Source organism: Herpailurus yagouaroundi, unplaced genomic scaffold (assembly GCF_014898765.1).
Source record: "Herpailurus yagouaroundi ecotype Mexico unplaced genomic scaffold, PumYag 140, whole genome shotgun sequence".
NCBI classification, from domain to species: domain Eukaryota; kingdom Metazoa; phylum Chordata; class Mammalia; order Carnivora; family Felidae; genus Herpailurus; species Herpailurus yagouaroundi.
In genome coordinates this window covers 75,961,109-75,983,446 of record NW_024412395.1, presented here as the reverse complement: position 1 = coordinate 75,983,446, position 22,338 = coordinate 75,961,109, and the positions used below count along the sequence as shown (strand labels likewise).

The 22,338-nt window shown below is 37.0% G+C and overlaps 1 protein-coding gene across 1 annotated transcript in view; it reads left to right on the top strand.

Moving 5' to 3' along the window:
• Window positions 1–2,727: 2,727 nt before the first annotated feature.
• Window positions 2,728–22,338, top strand: part of CUNH2orf66 (chromosome unknown C2orf66 homolog) — a 30,816-nt gene continuing 11,205 nt past the window's right edge. Inside the window, exons 1-2 of the mRNA XM_040475743.1 lie at window positions 2,728–3,577; window positions 15,532–15,684. Of these exons, the coding sequence (XP_040331677.1) occupies window positions 15,682–15,684 (3 nt within the window). The 5' untranslated portion in view covers window positions 2,728–3,577; window positions 15,532–15,681. The remainder of the gene's footprint in view (window positions 3,578–15,531; window positions 15,685–22,338) is intronic.

The window sequence follows — 22,338 nt, the reverse complement described above, 5'->3', positions numbered from 1 at the left end:
ATGCCAAGTAACCAATTTCTGACGATTTTGTATAGAACCTGATATGTATGAGTCAGAATTATTCTGTAATGATTCTGTACCTTGTAACTTTGAACACTCGTAAAAAACAGTTAGTGTAAATTTGTTTGCATATTTGAATTTAATCTTAATTTAGGAATTCTAAAAATTAGCCATTTTTGTAAAGTTCGTGTGCTATTTTTTAATGTTATTTTTGCTTTTAGTATTTGTATAGTGGTAATATTACTAGCACCAGTAAAAGATTTATAGACAAAGCATAGAACTATTAACTATTCAAAAGCCTAAATTATAGGCATATTTTGTATTTCATGTTGTACTTGTTTCATATTGGACTTTTTGCATCCCTTTTACAGGAAAAAAACACATTTGAATTTTTTTGAGCGTAAAACACTACATTGAAAAATATAACTATATTCGTATGGTTAGCAAAACATGCTTTGCCACCAAAGGCTAAATGAAACTGTAAAATACCTCCAGATATTTGTGCCAATGAATTTTTCTTAACATATTGGGATTAAAGCAGAAATATTATTTTCAGTATTTTACATCTAGGACTTATATTAAATATGTAAATCTTCAAAACTTATATTCCATACTCTAATGTTTCTTTGAAAACATGTAATGTACCATAGTATATTCTATTTTGTCTGATTTCTGGGATAATGTTCTCTGGTTTTAGTGGCTTTAAAAGTTAGTTTACCCAATAATGATCTTTTATTAATTAATTGAAGTAAGCATTTGAAGTAATCTTGCTTTATTTATCACAGATTCATTCTGTGTTGTAAAACTTCAAGTTTTGTTGTACAGATCATTTTTTGGTACAGGTGTCTCATTTATGTAACAGTGCTTACTGTGAAATTTGTCTTCTGTGTATTTCCATTCCCTTTTTAAATCACATGTTTCAAAGGGGAAAATTATCTACTAGATCCTAACTTAGTCCAATGAGATAAACATTTCAAAACACATATTTTAACAGAAAATATAAACAATCAATGGTGTTAATGCTGAAGTGTTACATTGATGGGTGTTATATTCATGAGAGAAAAGTAGAAAAATGATAGACTCAAAAACATTTTTATCTGATTCGAATTCTTTAATTTCTTCCCTCTGGAAATTCTCAAAAGGAATTTCATTCCTTCATATTATAGTTTTTCCCATTGAATCATGTAATTGATTTAATCATTTGTTGTTTCTCTGCCCAGTAATGCTGATGCAGTTTGCAAAAGTAGCCTTGGAAGTAAAGAGGCAAGAGAAAACCAAATATTAAAATGTTTGACTGTGGTGACGGTTTATCCAATTATCTGGTAGTGACTGGATATTAGTAAAAAGATGATGTACAAGACCTAAAATTTCAGTTAACATTGTTTTTTGGAATGAATTTTTCCTCTGTGTTAAATAATTTTATCCTAAGTAGGAAATACCTGTATTTTAATATAACTATGCTGTCTACAGAATTAAATATGTGTTTGTTGGAATATTGGTAGAAATAAACTCTTCCTCCACTATAGAGGGGGAAACAAAACTTTCAATTTTTAGTGTATATAATTTATGAAATTGTATCGTGTATTTATATTTTTAAAAATATATAAATGACTTAAATGTATTATTTTGAAGTAGTTGTATTACAGTTTCTTAAACTTACATGACTAACTTGCTTACATAAATGCTTACATAAATGTAGCAACGTACCCACGAGAAAATAGACCAAAACTGGATGCGTATTATCACTGTGACCTTGAACTTTTAGTTGTTTGGGATAAAACAGACTGTGCCTTAAAATGATGAAAGAATGCCCTGCAGTTTTATAAGTATATTTTATTATGGGTCATCTTCTCAACCTGGCACCAAATTTTTTTCTTTGAAGTTGGTTAAGTAAAATTGTTAAAGTTGACTAGCATTTCCTGTTTTGCTCTAGAAAGCTTTAATTTCCAGAGTTCTCCTTTTGAATTAAAATTGACTTACATTTCATAGGTGTAGCAAGTAAGTTTGGCTAAAGTTTCTGAAAATAAATTTATTTTAGGAAAATGTGGTGGCACTTCTGTTTTGTATTTATTTACACATGGAAAATTAATCTTCAAGTATATTTCTTTGTCTTTTTAATGAATAATCTATCAAAGACATAAAGTAAGACCTGTACTTATTTTTCCTCAGATTATTGAGGCTCATACTTGAATATTAGAGTTAGTTTACCCAATAGCAATTTTTTAGTACTTAAACTCAGATTCATGCAGTATATTTTTAAATATTATTTTCCCCCTTTTCTCTTTTTCTTTTTCCTTCCTAATACTTATTTTTAAGATCTCAAGAAAGAACTGGCTCTAGTTGTTTTTGTTTTTATTTTTTAATGTAAAAACTTGGATTTTTACTGTGCTTATTTAAAATAATTTCTATTAAGACAAATTATTCCATTCAGAGGATATCGTGGTCTCTGCTAAAAGATACCCTCATCTCTGTGTACTCAGAATTTTTTGTGTATTTTTCAGTTTCAATTTTTTTTTTTCAACGTTTATTTATTTTTGGGACAGAGAGAGACAGAGCATGAACGGGAGAGGGGCAGAGAGAGAGGGAGACACAGAATCGGAAACAGGCTCCAGGCTCTGAGCCATCAGCCCAGAGCCTGACGCGGGGCTTGAACTCATGGACCGCGAGATCGTGACCTGGCTGAAGTCGGAGGCTCAACCGACTGCGCCACCCAGGCGCCCCCAGTTTCAATTTTGAATGTAAACTCAACACATTTCTTCTTCCCATTTCACCTTCACTACCTGCACCCAGAGACAAAAATCTAGGATTCTCTAAAAATAGGTAGAAAGAAAACATGTCTTTCCTTAGAACATGGTAAAATTGAGGTGAAAGTAGTTTGCCAAGGAAATGTAATAAAATACATGGCTGTCAACCTGCATCTGTGTTTGTAGTATAGTTAAAAATTTATAAAGGACAGACTATGTATTATACTGAGATAGACTCAGTAATATTTTATTTGCAAATTGATAACTTTTGTCCAGAAAATGCAGTGTATAGTAACAATACTTAGTGCAAAGGAATTTGTCCTATGGCATATACTGGAAAATGATTGTCACCTTGCAGATTTTTCCTTTTAAGCATGCCTGATCTCCAGTGCTTTGTATAATATATGGTGTATGAAATACACAAATGTGATTTTGTGTGTATTTTTTAAATGATGTAAGTAACATTATTACATTTAACTGGTTGTAATTCACAAAAAGTGCTATTTATTATACTCTGTAGAGTGTTGTGTATGTTTTCATGTGTGTTTCGGCATTATGGTGTGGAGTTTAATGAATATTTGCCTTCAGTCTTTCCTCAGGTATTAATGTGTAGCAATTTTTGGTGCTTTCTTTTTAAATCTGTCATAATCTGGTGTTCTGAATGTTCAACAATAAATTTGGTGAACAAGGGCATGTGGTGCAGAGATTGTTTGCCAGTTCACATACTCCTCAATACCATCTCAGGAGAAAATCCTTCAAGATTACTTCTTTACAGCACATATGGATTTCAGAAATTTGAAGGCCTATGCATGGCACGTAATGACACATTACAGGTAAATATTGGAAGCCAGATAAATTCTAAGATTTCCCAAGTTGGTATTTTGTAGCATTTGTATGGACATCTCATGGTTCATGTTCCATTTTTAAGGAATTGAACAGTCACAATCGCTCCCAAATACAGGTTTCTCCCAAAGATCATGCTTTCAGCTTTTCTTATGCTAACTTGATATATGTTCTTAAGTGACCATTTTCTCAAATTACATGAAAATGAGAATGATCTAAACAGTTTGTAAACAGATTCCCAGGTCACCCTAACACTATTAAATTTGATCTGTAGGGAAGAAACCTGGGATTCTGTTTTGTGTCCCAAATAGTAATTCTTAAACTTTGCTCTAGTCAATAAAATTAACTTGCTAGGGCTCCTAGAAGCATCTAGAAAGACTTAGGATTATAAGATGCCAAAAGAGACACTACATAATTTGAGAGTTTAGTATAGATTTAAACTTCACTAAGAATGGATGAGAGGAGTTAAAAATGAGGCAGGACATCTTTTGAGGGACAAGTGGTACACTCTCCCTCTGATGAGAAGAGTGTTTTCTAAATTCTTATAATCAGCATCTCTGCATATATCAACATTTACAAATCATCTGCATGTATTAACGTTGTATATGTTATTACTAAATAAACCCTGAAAAGTAAATTTTTAAAAATGAGAAATATACAGCTAGAAGTTTTAATAGTTTCCCTTGGGCCTTTAAAGGATTATCTTTAAACCACCAAATGTAGAGGCCACTGGAGTATACAAAATGAAAGCTTCATAAATCATTCCCACTAGTTTTTCTCCCTTTTTTGAATAACCACTTCATCTTCACTCCCTTTCACTGCTGCATAGCAGTGAAAAATTTAATGGCTTTCAACAACACCTGTTTGCACACAATTATCTAGGTCAGAAGTCTGAGTACAGACTACCTGGGTTTTCTGCTCAAAATCAAACTTCTGAAACCATGGTATCAGCTGGGACTATCCAAGTTATCCTATCTGGTATATTCAGGTTGTTAGGGCTAAGGTTCCTCTTTTTGCTGGCTGTTGACAGAGTGCTGTTTTCTGAGCTCCCCAGTCTGCCTGCTATGTGGCCCTCCACAAAATGGCAATTTGCGCCTTCAAGATGAGTAGAATTACTTTAACATTTTGAGTGTCTTCAACTTTCTCTCTGACCTTTAGACCCAGATGGAGAGGGCTCATGTGAGTAGCTCAGATCCATTGCGGTAGTTTCCCTTTTGATTCACTAGAGGCCAACCTTACATCTGCAGAATCCCATTTGCCACATAAGATAACATATTCCTATTCCCATCATACTCAACAAGTTCCATCCACACTCAAGGGGCATGGATGATAGAAGACGGGTGCACTAATAGATGAGAATCTTGGGGCCATTTTAGAAGTCTGCCTAGCATGCATATCCAGGAACAAAAGTCTTTTTCCTAATTGCTATACTTAAGTAATATTTGATTCCATAGTTCTTTTTTTTATTTAAAAAGAAAAGTTCAGGGGCACCTGGGTGGTTCAGTCAGTTAAGTGTCTGAGTTTGGCTCAGGTCATGATCTCGTGATTCATGGATTCGAGCCCTGCATCTGGCTCTGCTGACAGCTCAGAGCCTGAAGCCTGCTTCAGATTCTGTCTCCTCCTCTCTCTGCTCCTCCCCTGCTCATGCTCTATCTGTCTCTCAACAATAAATAAATGTAAATAAATAAGTTCAATGTTCATTTTTGAGAGATAGATAGTGTATGAGCAGGGGAGGGGCAGAGAAGAGGGAGACACAGAATCCAAAAAATGCTCCAGGCTCCAAGCTGACTGCACAGAGCCTGAGGCAGGGCTCGAACTCATGAGCCAGGAGACCATGACCTGAGCTGAAGCCAGACATTCAACAGACTGAGCCACCCAGATGCCCCATAGTTCTTTTTGTTTGTTTATTCATTCATGAGAGAGCGAGTGGGGGAGGGGCAGAGAGAGGGAGACAATCCAAAGCAGGCTCCAGTCTCTCCTCTTTCTGCCCCTCCTGTGCTCACATGCTCACTCTCTTTCTCTCTCTCTTTCAAAATAAATAAACATACGTTTGAAAAGAAAGAAACTTGGTTTACACCTTTTAGGACAGAAACTATACTATCTAATTGAATTTTAAAATAGGAATGTGTAGCATTCACTGCATTTAAAAATCTTTGTTGTAACTGGGGCACCTGAGTGGCTCAGCTGGTTGGGCATTGGACTCTTGATTTTGGCTTGGGTTGTGATCTCACAGTTGGTGAGATTGAGACCCACATTGGGCTGTGCAGAGCCTGCTCAGAATTCTCTCTCCCCCTCTCTTTGCCCCTCCCTCCTGCACACACGCTCGCTCTCAAAATAAACAAACACTTAAAAAAAATCTTTGTCCTAACAAATATTTAAGTGGAATTAATAAAAAAATTAGTCAAATTACAGATCCACAGAGTACTGTAAAAGGAAATGTGGTTGTTTTAGACAATGATCTCCAAACTTTGATTAAACACTGGTATTGTTAAAAATTTTTGAACTTCCCCCGCCAAAATACTACTATACTAATATGTAAATAGAAAATTTAGAATGACATTTTTTAATGTATTGCTACTTAAAGCTTTATAATATCAATAGCTAATATCTCAAGGCAGAAAATATATTCATGGCAACAGTCAATATAAGTTGATTTTTTCAAACCTTGATTATTTTAAAGTAATTTTTTAATTTTTTTAAATTTATTTTTGAGAGAGAGAGAGAGACAGAGGGCAAGCAGGAGGAGGGGCAGAGAGAGAAGGAGACAGAATCCGAAGCAGGCTCTAAGCCCCACACTTCAACAAAGAGCCCGATGCAGGGCTCAAACCCATGAACTACAAGACCATGACCTGAGTCTAAGCTGGACGTTTAACCAGCTGAGCCACCCAAGTGCTCCTAAACCTTGATAATTTTAAATGAAAAGAGTAATTTTTTGTTGTACATGATATTAGTTATCAGGTGTACAAGGTCATGATTTAATACTTCTATGCATTATGAAATGGTCACCACAGTAAGTCTAATTACCATCTGTCACCATACAAATTTTTTACAATATTATTGACTATATCCACTGTGTTGTGTATTACATCCTTATGTCTTATTTTATAACAGAAAGGTTGTATCTCTTGATCTTCACCTATTTCGGCCATCCTCCCACCCCTCTCCCCACTGGCAACCATCAGTTTGTTCTCTGTATATGAATCTCTTTCTGTTTTGTTCATTTGGGTTTTGGGGTTTTTTGTGTGTGTGTTTGTTTGTTTTTAGATTCCATATATAAATGAAATCATAGGGTATTTGGCTTTCTCTGACTTACTTTATTCAACATAATGCCCTCTAGGTCCTTCCATGTTGTCACAAATGGCAAGATTTCATTCTTTTTATGGCTGAGTAATATTCCCTTGTGTGTATGTGCGTTTGTCTTTTTCTGACTTATTTAACATGATATCCTTCAGTTCCATCCATATTGTCACAAATAGCAAGATACCATTCTTTTTTATGGCTAAGTAATATTCTCATATATGCATATGTGTATATATCACATCTCCTTTATGCATTCATCTATCAATGTACATTAGGCTGCTTCCATATCCTGGCTATTGTAAGTAATGAACATAGGGGTGCATACTTTTTTTCAAATTAGTGGTTTTTTTTTTTTTAATATCTAGAAGTGGAATTGCAGTTTAATATCTAGAAGTGGATCATATGGCAGTTCTATTTTTAATTTTTTTTTTAGGAACCTCCATACTATCTTATATAATGAATGAACCAATTTGTATTCCCACCAAAAATGCAGAAAGGTTCCATTTACTCCATATCCTTACCAATACTTACTTCTTGTCTTTTGATAATAACCAGTCTGACAGGTATGGGGTGATATCTCATTGTGGTTTTAATTTACATTTTCCTGATGGTTAGTGGTATTGACCATCTTTATGTACCTGTTGGCAATCTGTATGTCTTCTTTGGAAAAAATGTCTATTCAGGTCCACTTCCCACTTTTTAGTTGGATTGTTTTTTGATACTGAGTTGTATGAGGTCTTTAAATATTTTGGATGTTAACTCCTTATTGAATATGTCATTTGCAAGCATCTCCTCCCATTCAGTAGGTTGCCTTTTCATTTTGTTGATAGTTTACTTCACTGTGCAAAAGGTAGTTCCATTTGTTTATTTTTGTCTTTGTGGTCCTTGCCTGAGGAGAAAAATCTAAGAAAAAATTTTTTTTAATTTTTTTTAACGTTTTTATTTATTTTTGAGACAGAGAGAGACAGAGCATGAACGGGGGAGGGGCAGAGAGAGGGAGACACAGAATCGGAAGCAGGCTCCAGGCTCCGAGCTGTCAGCACAGAGCCCGATGCGGGGCTCGAACCCACGGACCGTGAGATCATGACCTGAGCTGAAGTCGGCCGCCCAACCGACTGAGCCACCCAGGCGCCCCTAAGAAAATGTTTTTAAGACTGATGTCAGAGAGTTTACTACTCTATTTTCTTCAAGGAATTTTATGGTTTCAGATCTCACATTTAAGTCTTCAATTCATTCGAGCTTATTATTGTATGTGGTATAAGAAAGTGGTCAGATTTCATTCTTTTGCGTGGAGCTGTCTGGTTTTCCCCATCGTATGTTCTTGCCCTCTTTGTCATAGATTAACCATGTAAGCATGGGTTTATTTTGGGGCTTTGTATTCTCTTCATTAATCTGTCATGTCTGTTTTTGTGCCAGTACCATACTGTTTTGATTACTATAGCTTTATAGTATAGTTTGAAATCCAGGCATGTGATAACTCCAGCTTTGTTCTTTCTCAAGATTGTCTTGACTGTATGGTGTCTTTTGTAGAAAGGAGTAAATTTGTCAAATCTTATTATTTTTAATTCCTAATAAGCCTGATAAGAGGGTAGAAATGTTAGCACTGATATTTTCTTTTCTTGGTTTGTGTTCACATTCTAGTATCATCTTCAACTTTTTGTTGTAAGTAGTAATCTCTTATAAGGAGTGTTTTTAAGCTCCTTATTTGTGATAGTTAAAAGCAGATACCATGATAAGTATTTAATAACATAATCCATGAATCCTTTAACTGGCTCACATATACTGCAATGTTATAAAATATTTGAAGTGAATGAAGAAATGAAACAACTAGTAATGTGCCCTGTCACCTTCATCCGTGCTGTAGAATTCCTCGTCTTCTCCCAGCACATATCCCACACACTTTCTATAATTTGCTCTGATAAAGTTTGTGAAGCCATTGTTAGCAATCCTTGTATAAAATGTCCCTATATTAATGTTAGATTAAAAACCTGAAAATGAATTTGGTTTTCCTCTCACATTCCACTGGGTTGTCTTGCACGCCACTTAATGCGCACAACCCCCTTTGGAGAAACTTAGTTTAGAATATATTTCGTAAGCCTTTGAGGTTGCCTTTGGTAAGTTTTAATATCTATATTTATGTTCTCATGAGAGCAAAAATGAGATTTCTGGATCAGGAACAGACTATTCTTACTTAAAGCAGTATACACATTGGTTCCCCTTGCCCCATTCTTTCTCCTTCAGGGCAATGTGAGGAGAGCAATGTGAGGAGAGCCAGGTTAACGCTGTACATGCAGAAGGGTTGTTTTGTTTTGTTTTGTTTTGTTTTGTTTTGTTTTGTTTTGTTTTGTTTTGAACCAGGGAGATGAACCCTGAAATTAGGAATCTGGAAGTTTATATAAGCTACACACTGCCTCCTTTCCCCTCCTGAGAGAAGAAAAGTCTTTGCTTCCAAATGTTTTACAATTCTGGAAGGTAAACAAATGGCTTCAGGTTTTATCTCCCCATAAAATGTAAACATGTGGCTATACCAAACAGGAGGCAAGGAGAAATGGAGCACTGAAGAGTAGATATTTCTGGGGAAAGGAGACATTATCTTTATAGCGTGTCTGTTTCTTTTGCTCAGGAAGCCAAATTATGTTGAAACATGGAAGTATTCATGAAGCATTGTTGCCTTAATAGTCTTAGCGGGGTATGGAAATAATGCCTCAGTCACTCCTGGCATTACTTTTAGGCACACTTAATGTCCAGATGAATTGAGTAGGACAACTTGAGTGTCATGACATATAATCCTCCAGTGGTGCTCTGTTGGGTACAGTAGGCAGGAAGGAAACTGGTGGAGCCAGCATTGAGGAGGTCTTCTAATACTGAAGCTTGTAAGAATCTTTATTTAAAAAAGATTCATGGTAATATAGTATGCAGGATAGAAGGGAAATGGATGAGGCAAGGAGAGGGAGATCGTTTATGAGGCCACTATAAAATTTGGAATGCTAGTGGGGCACCTGGCTGGCTCAATGGGTAGAGCATTCGTCTCTTGATATTGGGGTTGTGAGCTAAAGCCCCACGTTGGACGTAGAAATTACATAATAAAAAATATTAAAGTTAAAAACTTTTGGAATGCTACTAATAGTGGTCTAAACTGGGGTAGTAGCCAGAAAGGAGAGTGCACCAGTGTAGGATGATCATAAAGTGGTGGACTTTTTAGGGCTTAGCAACGAATTAGATGTGGTAGGCAAGCTTCTCTTTGTGTTACGTTTAACCTAGGACCTTGCCAGACTCACATGACACGAAGAACCACTAACAATTAAAATGTAAGATGCTGCCAGCCAGCGGCCTATCTTAATTTTCATTATCTACAAGATCTTAGGTACCATAACTACAAGGGAGGGAGTGAAGAGTGGATTTTTTGAATTGCCATTTTGTTCTTTCTTCATCTTGTTCCAGTACCATACAGTTTTAAATTAACTTTTTTTTAAATTTTTTTTTCAACGTTTATTTATTTTTGGGACAGAGAGAGACAGAGCATGAACGGGGGAGGGGCAGAGAGAGAGGGAGACACAGAATCGGAAACAGGCTCCAGGCTCCGAGCCATCAGCCCAGAGCCTGACGCAGGGCTCGAACTCCCGGACCGCGAGATCGTGACCTGGCTGAAGTCGGCCGCTTAACCGACTGCACCACCCAGGCGCCCCTTAAATTAACTTTTTAAAGAAAGAAGCCCATTGTCCCAGTGAGACTATAAGGCAGTAAATTCTTCAGGTGCCAGAATACAACTAACTGGAATCCTTAATCAGAAATATATGATGTAATTGAACTTTAAAAGAGAAGAAATTTTAGGAAAATTAAAGGAAATAAGTGATTTTTTTTTTTTACTAAAAACATTCCACACTGTATTGTGGGGTTTGTTACAGACTGCTTTGTCACCTATAATTTATCCTTTTAGCAGATACTCATTGAGTACCTGTTGTACCATAATCCATGCCAGACACATTCACATTTAGCTTCTCATTTCATTCCCTTAGAGGGAAGATGATTATCCCCACATTACAGGAAAGGATCTAGTATCAGAGGAAACCATTTACCCATCATAGAATTCAAAGCAGATTGTCTATCTAAGAAATAGAGTTCTTTCCACTGAAGATGTGCAATGTGTATTAATCCTCACTTCCTACTCAGAATCTTTCCTGACCTTACTAGTGATTCCTCTTGCCTTGGAGACAAAAGTTTCCAATGATCTTACCCCAACCTTTTTTTCTTTTTTTAAGTTTACTGATTTATTTTGAGAGAAAGAGAGCACAAGTGAAGGGGAGGGGTCAGAGAGAGAGGGAGAGAGAGAATCCCAAGCAGGCTCCGTGCCCACTGTGGAACCTGATTCTGGGCTCAATCTCACACCTGTTAAGATCATGACCTAAGCCAAAACCAAGAATCGGACACTGAACTGTTTGAGCCACCCAAGTGCCTTCCCCAGCCTTCTTTGTTACTCTTCCTATACTTTTCCTTAGAGATTTCCTCTAACTCTGTGAGTCTGACATTATTTTTTTGATGGATGATTCACCAAATCAGACACTTTCCCCTCAACTCCATATCTAAGTAACTCTGAGTCAATGGCAGTATATTTAGCCCTCCTGAGACTAAATATTCATCCCTAAATTATGGCTAGTAATATTTTACAAACCTGGCATGAGGACTAAGTGAGATAATAGGCAAATGTACCTGACACCTAGTGGGTGCTAGAGAAATGATCAGTGATTTCTTCCTAGTTCTCCAATCTCTAGCTTCTCTAAACTAAACAAATCCGTTTCAACTCACTGTTGAAATTTAGCCTTACAACTTCTTTCCCTCCCTAATTAGCAACTCTTTAGTTTCCAAATTTCTGTTAAATCTTCCCAATTTACACAAATTGAAAACCCACTTATTTTGATTTCTTGTTTACTATGTGCAATAATTTCTCCATTGCTTACCACGTGCAATCAGTTACTAAGCCCTAATCAATCCACCACTTTAGGGTCACCCTTATATTGGTACACTCCTTTGTGGCTCCCACTGTCATTCCGACTGTCATTACCAGCATTCCACATTTTACACCAGGTTCATAAATGATCTCTCTCCTTGTCTCACACACTTTACTTCTAACCTGCATGTTATTTTACCATTCATCTTTTATTAAACAGCAAATTAGTATTATCACTCTTGTGTAAAAACCTTTTATTCTTCCTGCTATGTTCTTTAAGCTACAGTACAAACTCCTTCTTTTGGCCACTTGGCCAATCTACATTTCCAGTCCTTCTGCCATTTTCCAGACACCCATCTCCTCCCCACACAAACTGTTTGAGTTAGGATTAGTTTGCAAGAAACAGAAAATCTGACAAACAGTTGCTTCAAGTAGAAAGTTGAGGATAAGTCTCCCTGAAGTCATCAAGAGCTAAAGCTCCTTGTAGCCCATTAGTTCTCCATCCTTAATGTGTGGCTTTCTTGACAAAATGGTGGCTACATGATATTTCCATTTGAAGAGGAAGGAGGGGAAAAGAACAAAAGGAGCTCTGCTTTTATTTACAAAAGATTCTCTCTCTCTCATCCCTTTTCCACCTCAGAGACTTCTGTCTACAGCTCACTGGCCAGAATGATATCACATGGCCACTAAGGAATACAAGGGAGACTGGAAACAAGTTTTAAGTTGGCTATGTTGCCTCCCCAAACAAATACGTCTAAGAAGAAAGATGTGTTAGTCTGTTTGGCTACGATGACTGAATACCACAGACTGGGTGCCTAAAACAACAGTTATGGAGGCTGGAAAGTCCAAAATCAATGTGCTGGCATATTGGAGATTAGGGATTCAACATATCAATTTCGGGGGAACACAATTCAGTCCGTAGCAAAAGGGATAAAAGGAAGCAACAAGTAGGATCTGTCACACAAGCAAAGTGGGCTACTGTATCTTCTTTAAGTATCTGCTGCCTTTTGCTACTTTTCTGCTTTTGCTTAAGAACTTACTTCCCACGGGGCCCCTGGGTGGCTCAGTCAGTTAAGTGCCAGACTTTGGCTCAGGTCATGATTTTGCAATTCATGAGTTCAAGCGCCATGTCAGACTCTATGCTACAGAGCCTGGAGCCTGCTTCGGATTCTGTGTCTCCCTCTCTCTCTGCCCCTCCCCTGCTCGTGCTCTCTCTCAAAAATAAACACTAAAAAAATTTTATACCTTCCCACAACTCTGTTGTCAAATTTTTCTTCACAAAAATCATCAACTACTACAGTCAGAACTAATCTACTTGTCCCTACTTCCAGCTCTTACTGTCATAGTTCCATACCCTGTGAGTGTCATCACATTAGGTGTTGTGTGCTTTTTCTGTGCAGCTCTTGATAGTGACATTTATTTGACATGTCTACATGTCAGGTGCTGTGCTCCCAACTTTATATGTATCGTTTCTAATTTTTATGACAGCTGCAAAGTAAGATTACTAAACGAATGAGGAAACTGAGGTGCAGAGTGATGAGATAATTTGCCAGGGAATGGCAGAGCTCAGTTTTGAGCATGTTAAATTTGGTTCTGAAACCCTTTCTACCACACCATAGTATTTCTCCAAGTAGATTGTCTGATCCTAGAAGACAGGAATTTTATCTCGTTCCATATGCCACCTCTTTGTATTCCCACACTTAGCAATGCATATTTCACATCGTGGAAATTTGCTCGATATTTTTTTAAGTTTTTTTTAATGTTTATTTATGAGACAAAGAGAGACAGAGCATGAGTGGGGGAGGGGCAGAGAGAGAGGGAGACACAGAATCTGAAGCAGGCTCCAGGCTCTGCGCTGTCAGCACAGAGCCTGATGTGGGGCTCGAATTTACAGACTGTGAGATCATGACCTGAGCCAAAGTCGGTCGCTTAACCGGCTGAGCCACCCAGGCACCCCTGCTCAATGTTTTTTAATAAACAATAGTAACAATGACCCAAGATACCTCAAAAACCTAATTTAATAAAAAACAATTATGTTCATAACAAATTGCCTATGTGTTGATAAGTGTTGAAGCTGAGTGATAAGTAACATGGGTTTGCATTATTCTATTCTCTTTACCTTTGTATATGTTGGCGTTTAATATAATAAAAATAATTATGGTCTAAATATTATATTCACTAGTAGATTAATATATTTAGAAAAACTCAGAAGTTATTTTTTAAATTTATTTCTGAGTAATTTATTTAGGTATATATACACAATGGAATATTACTCAGCCATGAGAAAATGAAATCTTGCCATTTGCAACATGTTTGGAGCTAGAGTGCATTATGCTATGTGAAGTAAGTCAGCCAGAGAAAGGCAAATACTGTCTTTTTGCTCATGTGGAATTTAAGAAACAAAACAAACGAGCAAAAGGGAAAAAGAGAGCGCAAGAGGCAAACCACAAAACAGACTCTTAACTGGAAAAAAACTGACAGTTACCAGAGGAGAATTGGGTGGGGAGATGGTGAAATAGGTGCTGGGGATTAAGGAGTGGCCTTGTGATGATCACTGAGTGCTGTATGGAAGTGATGAATCACTATATTGTACACCTGAAACATACAACACTGTTTATTAAGTGGGATTTAAATAAAAACTTAAAAAAATAAATTTAGTTTTAAAAAAATAGAAATAATTGAAAACAGTTTTTCTTTTATCAATTACCCTAGCTAATTCTAATGGATTATTATCTGTGGCTATCCATATGTGTAAGATTATACATTATAATCCCAAAAGCAACCACTAAAATAATAATCCAAATAGGTACAGCTAAGGTGCTAGTGGAGAAGTTAAAATAGAAATTTAAAAATATTTTAAAAGCCCAAAGCATAAATAAAAACTTGATAAATTGGACTTCACCAAAAATAACAACTTCTGTTCTTCAAAATATCACGTTAAGAAAATGAGAAGATAATTCACAAGTGCGAAGAAAACAAACACATACCTGATAAACAACTCGCATCCAAAATATATAAGGAACTCTCGAAGTATAGCAATAAGAAAATAAACCAATTTATAATTAACAAAATACAAGACTGCATCGCTCAGGGGTCAGAGCATTGGTCTTGTAAAATTAGCAAAATACGTAAGTAGACCTCACAGAGAAGATATATGGATCGCAAAGTAAGCACATGAAAAGATGGGGCACCTGGGTGGCTCATTCGGTTAATTGTCCAACTCTTGATTTTGGCTCAGGTCATAATCTCAAGATTTGTGGGATCTAGCTCCATGTCAGGCTTTGCACTGGGTGTGGAGCTTGCCTAAGAGTCTCTCTCTCTCCCTCTGCCTGTCCCCCGTCTCTAAAAAAAATACATAAAATAAAAAATAAAAATTAAAGAAAGAAAAGATGCTCAACATAGTCATGGAGTAAATGCAAATGATAACTACAATACCTAAAATAGAAAGTTTCAAAAACTGGCAATACCAAGTGCTAGTGAGGATTTGAAATAGCTAGAATTCTTACGCACTGCTGGTGGGAATGCAAAATGTTATGTCATTTTGTACAAAGTTTGGCAATTTCTTATAAAGTTAAACAGGCATTTACCATATGAACCAGAAATACCATTCCTATATTTGCTCAAAAGAAATGAAAACCTATGTCCATATGAAGACCTGTATGTAGATATTTATACCAGCTTTGTTAATAATTTCCCCAGACAGGAAGCAAGCAAGGTTATCTGTCACCTGGGACATGGGTAGAAAAATTGTGGCACACCCATTAAAATGGACCATTACTTCACCCCCCCAAAAAAAGGGAAAGTGAACAGCTGATACATGAAATAATATTGACGAATGTCAAACACATTATGGTAAGTGAAAGATCCCATACTGGATGATTCTACTTTTATGACAGTCAGTAAAAAGGAAAACTACAAACAAAGCAGATGAGTGGTTACAGGGACTCCAAAAGGGCTTGAGGGAATTTGAGGAAGTGAGGGAGATGTTCTAAATCTTGATTGTGATGATGGTTACAAAACTATAAGCATTTGTTAAAATTCAGGGAACTGTTTATTAAGAATAATATGTAAGTTGCATCTTAATAAGCCTGACTAAAGAAATTAAAACTTCCCACAAAGAATACTCCAGGACTAGATTATTACAGTGGTAAATTATATTGAACTTTCAATTCTCTTGAACTTTGAGTAACACCAATGTTGTACAGCTCTTGCAGAAAGTGAAAGAGAAGATGCCACTTTCCAAATCATTTTATGAGGCAACTGTAGCCTAAAAGCAAAGCATGACACAGAAATTACTGACCAGCATTCCTTTTTAACATGGATGTGAGCATCCTCAACAAAATGCTAGCAAATCAAATCTAGCAATATATAAAAAGTTCTCAGGAATGTACAAATGGACTATTAAGACGAATAATTTAATATAGCAAGACCACAGAATACAAGGTCAATCAACATACCAAAAAAAATTTGTATACATTAAAAGCATTGGGGATACCTGGCTGGCTCAGTCAATAGGGCATGTGACTCTTGATCTCAGAGTTGTGAGTTCAAGCCCCACGTTGGGTGTAGAGATTACTTAAAAAAAATAAAATCTTAAAAAAAAAGGATCAAGCAATTATAAAATAATTTTAATAAAATGCCATTTACATATCACAAAAATAAGATACAGAGGAATAAATTAAAATATGTATGAGACCTCCACACCAACAGCTACAAAATATTGCTTAGAGAAAAATTTAAAACACTAATATAAAGAGAAATATAGTATTCAATGATTGGAAGACTCGCTATTTTTCAGATGTCATTTTCCTCCAAAATGATATGTAGATTAAATGCAGTCTCAATCAAAATACCAGCAGGCTTTTTTTTTTTTTAATCTACAAGCTGATTCTAAAATTTATACGGAAAAACAATTTTGAATAGTCACCACAATTTTAAAAAAGAATCACACTACTTGATTTCAAGACTTACTGTAAATCTACACAAATCAAGGCAGGTTGGTGTCGGGGAGAGGATAAATACAACAGCGGAACAGAACATTTTTATTGTCAATTGATTTTGGCGAAGGTGCCAAAACACTAATGGGGGGAAAGAGTCGATTTTCAACATACAGTGCTAGAATAAATGGACAGTCACCTGGGAGGAAAAAATAAACGTGGATCCTTCCTCACATCACACACAAAAGTAATCTGAGGTGAATCATAAATATAAATGTAAATACTAAACTTAAAAGCTTCTAGAAGAAAATATAAGAATAATTTGTGACATGATAGAAAGCAAAGGTGCTTAGACAGTAAAGAAAGCAACATGATTTAAAATTTGGCAAATTATACTTCATCACAATTAAAGTCTTCTCATCAAAAGATATCATTAAGAAAATATACTGAACCACCTGGATGATTCAGTCAGTTAAGTGTCTGACTCTTGATTTCGGCTTGGGTCATGGTCTCACGGTTGGTGAGTTCGAACCCCGTATCAGGCTCTGTGCTGACAGTGTGGAGCCTGCTTAGGATTGTGTCTCCCTCTCTCTCTGTCCCTCCCCTCCCTGCTTGCTCTCTATCTCTCTCTCAAAATAAATAAAAATAAACTTTAAAAAAAAGCAGAAAAAGAAAGAAAATATACAGGCAAACCACAGACAGAGAAACATACTTCTGATAATGGGATTGTTCTCAGAATATGTAAAATACTTATGTAACTCTATCATAGAACCTCAAATAACCCAATTTTTACAAGTGGAATTTTTTTTTAAAGTCATCAGGAAATATTTTAGCAGAAAGTTAGAATGTCCTCACTGCCACTTGGGAGCACATTATTGTGGGAGGATTAAGGTGAAATCATCTCTGATGCCAAGATTTCGGGTAGATTATCTCAGGGCCAGACTTACCCAATGAATGCACGTTTGAAGGGAGGAGGAAAAGTTTTGCTATTCAATTTTGCTTAAAATAACTGGATGATATCTTATGCATCTAGAGTACTAATAAAAAGCTCCCAGAATACTAGGAACTAAACATTTGGGGGGTGGGGAGCTGTTTGGGGTTTTTTTTGGAGGGAAGAGAGTTTGTTGATTTTTAAAAAATAGAACAACAGTTCACTGGTTCTATTTCAGAGCTCACAATTGATGAATAGCACCAAGAAGAGAATCATTTGCCCATTATGCCCCAAAACATCCAAAGATATGCTCATCTAAATTGTCCTCTATTTTTCCCTTCTCTGAAACTACTCTCTTTATCATGTGAAATATATGCCTGGAAATTTAGGTAATATTTTAAGAATGGCTTTTCTTCCAAATACTTACCTAATTTTATTAATGGGTTAAAATATGTGGTCCATTACAAAATCATGTGACTCATGGATGGGGTCTTATCTAATTTAATGGTCTAAGATGGATCCTTATTTTCATTCCTTCTGTATCAAAAAAAAAAAAAAACCCACAACATCTAGTTTTATTCACATAAAACTCAGGTTCCTAATAGACCTTTCAATCCAAATCTATTTTGTATTGTGAATTAGATGACAAGAAGCTCCACCTTTCTCAAAAGGGAATAAAGAATTTAGATCCAGCTTCTATGTCTATCCATGTTCAATGTATTCAGGAGAAGCTAACACAGTTATAGTGAGTTATTGGGTCTTCCTCCTTCATGATTGGCCCGACATCCTAACACCTCTTGTATTAGTTTTCCCGTGGCTACTGCCACAGACTGCTAGACGTAGGTAGCCTAAAACAACAAAAATTTATGCTGTCACAGTTCTGGAGGCAAGAAGTCTGAAATCAGTATCAGTGAGCCAAAATCAAGGTGTGGACAGGGCCACACCTCTGGAGGCCCTGGAGGAGGCCCTCCAACTCCGGAGGAGTCTTCCTCTGGAGACTGTAGGGAAGAATCAGTTACTTTCTTTGAGCTTCTGGTGGTTGCATGCATCCTTGGATTGTGGTCTCAACTCCAGAACAATATTTCCTTTTTTCTTTTTTTTTTTTTTTTTGCAACAGGTAGGTTGAATATTAAGTTATACTTTACTGGTCCTTTGAATATTCAAGTCAAATCAATAAATATCTATTGGTCAGCTATAGTTATCTCTTCCCTTTTCATTAAAATATGACAAGTTATAAATCTTTAGATTAACAATACAAATAGAAATGTAACAAAGCTTAAATTTCAAAAGAACATTATAATAAGCTAAGCTTCAGTTTTACCTAAAGAATTATTAATTCCATAAATATCTGTGATATGTTTGCCTACTGTATATCAGGCATTATGCCAGTGATAAAGACTGAAGAAGCTATGATAAAAAAGACTTGGTGCCTCCTTCAAGGAGCTTAGTCTTGGGAACAGTAAAACATGTGGAAGCAAATCTAGTCATTCTAATTCAACAAAGTAAGAGCTGTTGAAGTGACTAAGTGGTTTCTTTTTCTGAGAAGAAGTAACATTTGAGGTGAATCTTGAAGGTCAGGGATAAGTTCTGAGGGTATGCAAGGCTTAGAGAAGGCATTCCAAGCAGAACCAAAAGCCAAGTTCAAAGGCACTGAAATAGAAGTATGGATGATGTTCCCTGGAAAGATCACATGGCTGGAATGGTAGGATTGGGATATATTGAGGGCCTTTGCATAATGGTCAAGAGCTTAGAGTTTATCTTATGAGCATCAAGAAGCCACTAAAGGCGGCTGTGATCTTGTAAGCTTTTACTTATCAGTGTGACCTTGTTTTTCTGTTGCCTCTGCTCCAGGGTCAGTTGCAAAGCCAAAGATACTGCCAGCAACTTCAGACTCTCTGCTGCAAAAGCAGACTGACTACAGAAAAGCTATTTGCAAAGTCCTAAGGAATTGTTTAGCTTTCTATATTTTAGGAAAATTCCTTTACTCCTTTATTATGACCTTGGAGATACTGGCCTGGAATGACAGGGAAATCCAGATTGAGAGAATTTGGTTTATATCGCAGGCACTGTGTGAATCTAGATATCTGCTTTCCTGCTGTTTCTCCAAGTTGGCTTCAGATCAAGCATCATTATCATGATTTTTACCTTTTGTTGCCTCCATTCCTTCATCTTAGTTAAAGGAGAAGTAGCTTGAACTTAGGGTAGGATTGAACAGTATGTGCTGGCTGGCCCTTTGTGACTAGCATTTGTTTCTCAGGAAGGCTGGTGCCAGGGAGGAAGATGGCCAGAGGAGGGACCATGGCAGAAGGGAAGGCTGCTGCTGAAGCCCCAGCAGGTGACAAGAAACACCTGATGAAAGCAGAGTTTCTGAGGCCAGGCAGCAAGAGCAATGCTCTTAAGGAAGGATTGCCACCCCACTTGGCCTTTGTCCCCTTCCTTTATTGATCCAGGCTCCTAGAATTGGCTCATACTCTGGTCTTTCAGAGATAAAAGCAGGGGTGCCTAGGTGGCTGTTCGTTAAGCGTCTGGCTCTTGATTTCAGCTCAGGTCATATCTCATTGTTTGCAAGTTTGAGCCCCGAGCTGGGCTCTGCGCTGACATACTTGTGCTCTTGCGCTCTCTCAAAATAAATAAACTTAAACTAAAAAAAAAAAAAAAAAAAAAAGGAAGTAAAAACAACTGTAACTTATTTCAAACAGAGGAAGATTTTTTGTCTTCTTAAACATATGCATTTAACATTTTTTTTTAATCTTTGAGAAAGAGAGAGACAAACAGAGTGCAAGCAGGGGAGGGGCAGAGAGAGAGGGAGACACAGAATCTGAAGCAGGCTCCAGGCTCTGAGCTGTCAGCAGAGAGCCTGACACAGGGCTCGAACTCACCAACTGCGAGATCATGACCTGAGCTGAAGTCAGATGCTTAACTGACTGAGACACCCAGACACCCCACCCCTTTGACATTCTAAAAGCATTTAAAAACAAAGCAGAGCATAGCAAAGAATTAAAGAGATTTCTGCATGGTGAATGACTAGAGAATTCTGGAGGTCAACTTGATACAATCAGAGATATTTTATACAATGTCACTAATGCCAGAACGAGACAAAGGGTTAATCGTATTGTGGAGGTGTTGGAGTGTGGAGAATGTCACGGATTTTTTAAAACTAATTTTGTCACCCCTATCTGAATGGAGGAGGGAAGGAGTCCAATTTCATTGGTTTCTGGGCCTTCCCACACCTCTCCAAGGTCTCACAGGATCTGGAAACGATCTCACAGGCCTCCAGGATGAGAGGTGAGGCTTTCTTGTCCATACAGCATGGGCACCGTGGCTCCCCTGAGCACGCTTCTTCGCTTCTGTTCTGTGTCTGGCAAGAGGCCTGTGCTTCTTCTCCCCTCTTCTCTTTGGTCTTCCTTCAAACTGAAATCTGCCCACTGCCAGAAAAAATAGTCATGATTGCTATGAGCAGAAGCTGCCTGGTTTACTCTATTAATCTTGTGCTCTATTAATCACATGAGCAACCTTTTCACTATCTTTGAAGTTCTCATCATTAGTGAGGAAGCAGTCAATAGACAATAATTTTCCCTTTCCCTGATTCAGAGTGGGGAAAAGAAAAAGGAGATTAAATTCTTGTCCCTGTTCATTATACAGCTAAAGAGCTATGTCAGCTCTGTCTTTTTCTACCTATTAGAGACCAGAAGGACTTGAAAGGGTTGTATAGTCCAACAGAGATCATCTTAAAACCTCCCGTGCCTCCTACAATATCCTCTTTGTTTAGCATCCTTTCCTTACCCTTCCCGTCACGTTGAATTTATAATCTAAGTTTACAATTTATTCAGCACATGTTTATTGGATTTCTTTTATGTGTGTAGCCCTGTGCTGAGCACGCTATTTTCTCCTCAATTTCTAATAGAGAAAGGCCAGTAAAGGTCTGCATTCAGATGCCTCTGGGTGTGGAAGAGTCTTTTGCCTAGAATATTCCAACTGCCAACTTTTATAAATGCCCTGTTTATTGACGAGTCCAAATGGGATCACTTAGACCTGAAACTAATAGTTTGGGAACCTAACCTCCCTCTCTCTAACTCTCTCTTTCTCTCTCTCTCTCTCAAAATAAATAAATAGCTTATTGGAAAAAAAAAAAAAGGAAGAAGAAGAAGAAGTAAAAACAGCAGTAACATGTTACAAACAGAGGAAGGTCTTTTTTCTTCTTTAAACTACCCAGGGTTTTTTCTCCTCTCCCAACTGAATTCATTGAACAAATACTTGCAAAATATCTACTTAGTGCTATGCTAATACATTCTGGAGAAAATGTCATCATTAGCTTAATCAATAATACATTCTGCTCTTAAAGCAGAGATTTAGGGGCACCTGGCTGGCTCAGTCGGTTAAGCATCCAACTCTTGATTTCAGCTCAGGTCATGCTTCGTGAGATTGAGCCCCCCATCAGGCTCGGCGCCAACAGCCCCGAGTCTCCTTGAGATTCTCTCTCTCCCTCTCTCTCTGCCCCTTCCCTGCCCATGCTCTCTCTCAAAGTAAATACATTTTGAATAGCTATAAAAATAAAACAAATTTAAAATTAATAAACAATTAAAAGAATTAAAAATACTAGGGTTTTTTTGATGGGCTCTTTTTTTTCTTTTCTTTTAA